Source organism: Anneissia japonica, unplaced genomic scaffold (genome assembly GCF_011630105.1).
Source record: "Anneissia japonica isolate Jap-2015-1 unplaced genomic scaffold, ASM1163010v1 scaffold1258_len173354_cov150, whole genome shotgun sequence".
Classification (NCBI taxonomy): domain Eukaryota; kingdom Metazoa; phylum Echinodermata; class Crinoidea; order Comatulida; family Comatulidae; genus Anneissia; species Anneissia japonica.
In genome coordinates, this window is record NW_022754736.1 from 156,422 (window position 1) to 158,818 (window position 2,397).

The window sequence follows — 2,397 nt, forward strand, 5'->3', positions numbered from 1 at the left end:
GCGTAATACAATACGAATCATTATGCGTATGTTTTTACACTCGTTTTGCGGGACCTTAGCAACAGTGTTCAAGGGGCGGGGCTTAGCGGATGTCCATTGTGTTTCTTTTATGGTTTTGTTATTAATAATGATAATAATTTCATTCAACCACCTTTGAATATATATGTCTATGACTGTATAATTCATGTATATATTTTATGTATTGTATCATGTGATGGCGAGATTTCCTTTAGTGGAATAATAAAGTTTATCTTATCTCAACTTATTTTATCTTATCTATAGTAGTAATTAGTAATCCAGCCACTTACCTGTCAGAGAAATTTCCAAATATAAGAGACCCAACCAGTGCACCAATATAATCTAACGAGATTACTAGAGGCACTAAATACGCATCTTCACAAACCAAATCAAACTGAAAAAAAGAAATGTTTTAAAAACATAGAATTTCTATACGATTCAAACATTGTTTATGTATTTTCGATTCGCAATGTAGCGCATTTGATTTCATACATGCTGCAGCTAACCGCTTGATAGGACACCTAGTTTTGAGATGTGTAGGCCTACTGCTTATCTGTGTTTATTTAACAGTTTCTTTGCTGAAAGTAATATTACAGTTTGTTGATAAAACATATATCTTTTATCCTGTATAGTTTACGTGTGACTTGACAAAAGTAGTTCAAAATGTTTTCCTCTAGGTATAGTATTTAGCTCAAGACTATGTATAGACAAATAAGATATGTTGGGACAATTTTGCAGTTTTCCCAACAGTTAAATGCTTTTGCTAACGCAATTGTAGCCTAATGGCATGGTCGGTTGTATTGTTTATTGTGTTTTTCAGTTTTCTTTATTGTATATTTTTGTTTAAAACATGTATTGTCTTATTTATCATTTATAATGTTGTGACAAACAGAATGATCGTTCGTTTTTGGTTCTCTCAGACTATTTTCCTAACTATACTTACTATAGTTGGATTATTATATTAATATAATAACATCTATTATATAATAGATTATTGTAAAACAAAAATACAACTGATGAAAAATGGATAAAACAAAGCTATATAATTTCAACTGCCACCATATTTCTAAAGTATAAATATTATTCACGAATTCATCACGAGTACCGCTTCAAAATCAGGATTTGATCACACAGGTTGGTTAGTACCGAACGCATTTCACGGCTTGCGAATGCGTGACCACGTTAACCACAGGTTTATGGAATGCGGTATTCGCATGCAGCCGATACTTGACACTTTCATTTAAATGACCTTTTAAGAAAGTAGTTTGTTAATGGTATTGAATCAATTTGTGTTTCTTATTTTTTATTCACATACATTTGTTCTCTACTCTACTCCCTCTTTTGAACTTAATGACTTTTTGAAAAGTTTTACTAAGCCATTCTAAACTTTGTAGGCACTTTGGGGTAATTTACTGGGGCCACTTTACCCGACATATTTACCAGGACCAGTGAACATTGTAATTGTTACTTACCTCCTGTGTTACAGACGTTTTATATTGAGTAGTATCGTACTCGTACCCACTGTTACAGCTATGAATGGATACATTTCTCAAAGATGCATTGATACTAAAATTGTAGTCGGTGAAATTATATTGATTGCAATGCCCTTCGTTTAACGTAGTGCTACTCTGGTCTGTTGGTCGGTAATCGTTTTTCAGTAAAATACATTCAACTTCTGTTAAATTTAGATCTAAACACCGTTCATCTAACTGGTCAACTTGACACCAAAAATCTGTTTCAGGGAACAGAAATACAACCGCTAGAGAATTCCAAGCATTTGACATCACGCATAAACTGACGATTATATAGGAAAAGAAAAAATATTGATTACATTGTCCGATATGTTTGAAAATGTCGTCAAAGTGTATATCACGTTCGCTTTCCATCGCAGTAGTTTTACATTACATTCCGGTTGAAGGCGTTTTACCAGGTTTGTAACTCAAGTAATCTGGATTAAATCAAATAATATAGATAGAGGAATAAAGAACGGGCAGCGAGCTCAAAATCTTGTAATCAACCGAATTGCATGATGGGAGGCCAGTGGAGTAGGGCGCTGCGTATCGGCGGTGTGTATAAAAAACTTGTCTAGTGTGGTTAGGCATAGGACACTATAAAGAGTTCGACCTTATTAGGTATTTATTAACTATTCTAGGTCTATCTATTCTCGTACGTATAGCTTAGACCTTGGATAGGACAGGCTAGGCCCCTAGCTTTCAAATAAAAAAGGAATATTACAGTGTACACTACAGTTGTTAGGTGTGAACTAGATCTAAAGTACTTGATTGAGGTCCACTTCTACAAGGTCTAGACATGCCTAGGCGAGTATACTTTTGTTAGTTAAACCAGGGAGATGGTTAAACTAGGCCTATTGATTATTTA

At 34.1% G+C, this 2,397-nt stretch overlaps 1 protein-coding gene across 1 annotated transcript in view; it reads right to left on the bottom strand.

Moving 5' to 3' along the window:
* Positions 1-2,039, bottom strand: part of LOC117123220 (organic cation transporter protein-like) — an 18,484-nt gene extending 16,445 nt beyond the window's left edge. The window contains exons 1-2 of the mRNA XM_033269069.1: positions 1,491-2,039; positions 309-412 (exon numbers count right to left, since the gene is read on the bottom strand). Of these exons, the coding sequence (XP_033124960.1) occupies positions 309-412; positions 1,491-1,904 (518 nt within the window). The 5' untranslated portion in view covers positions 1,905-2,039. The remainder of the gene's footprint in view (positions 1-308; positions 413-1,490) is intronic.
* Positions 2,040-2,397: the final 358 nt, after the last annotated feature.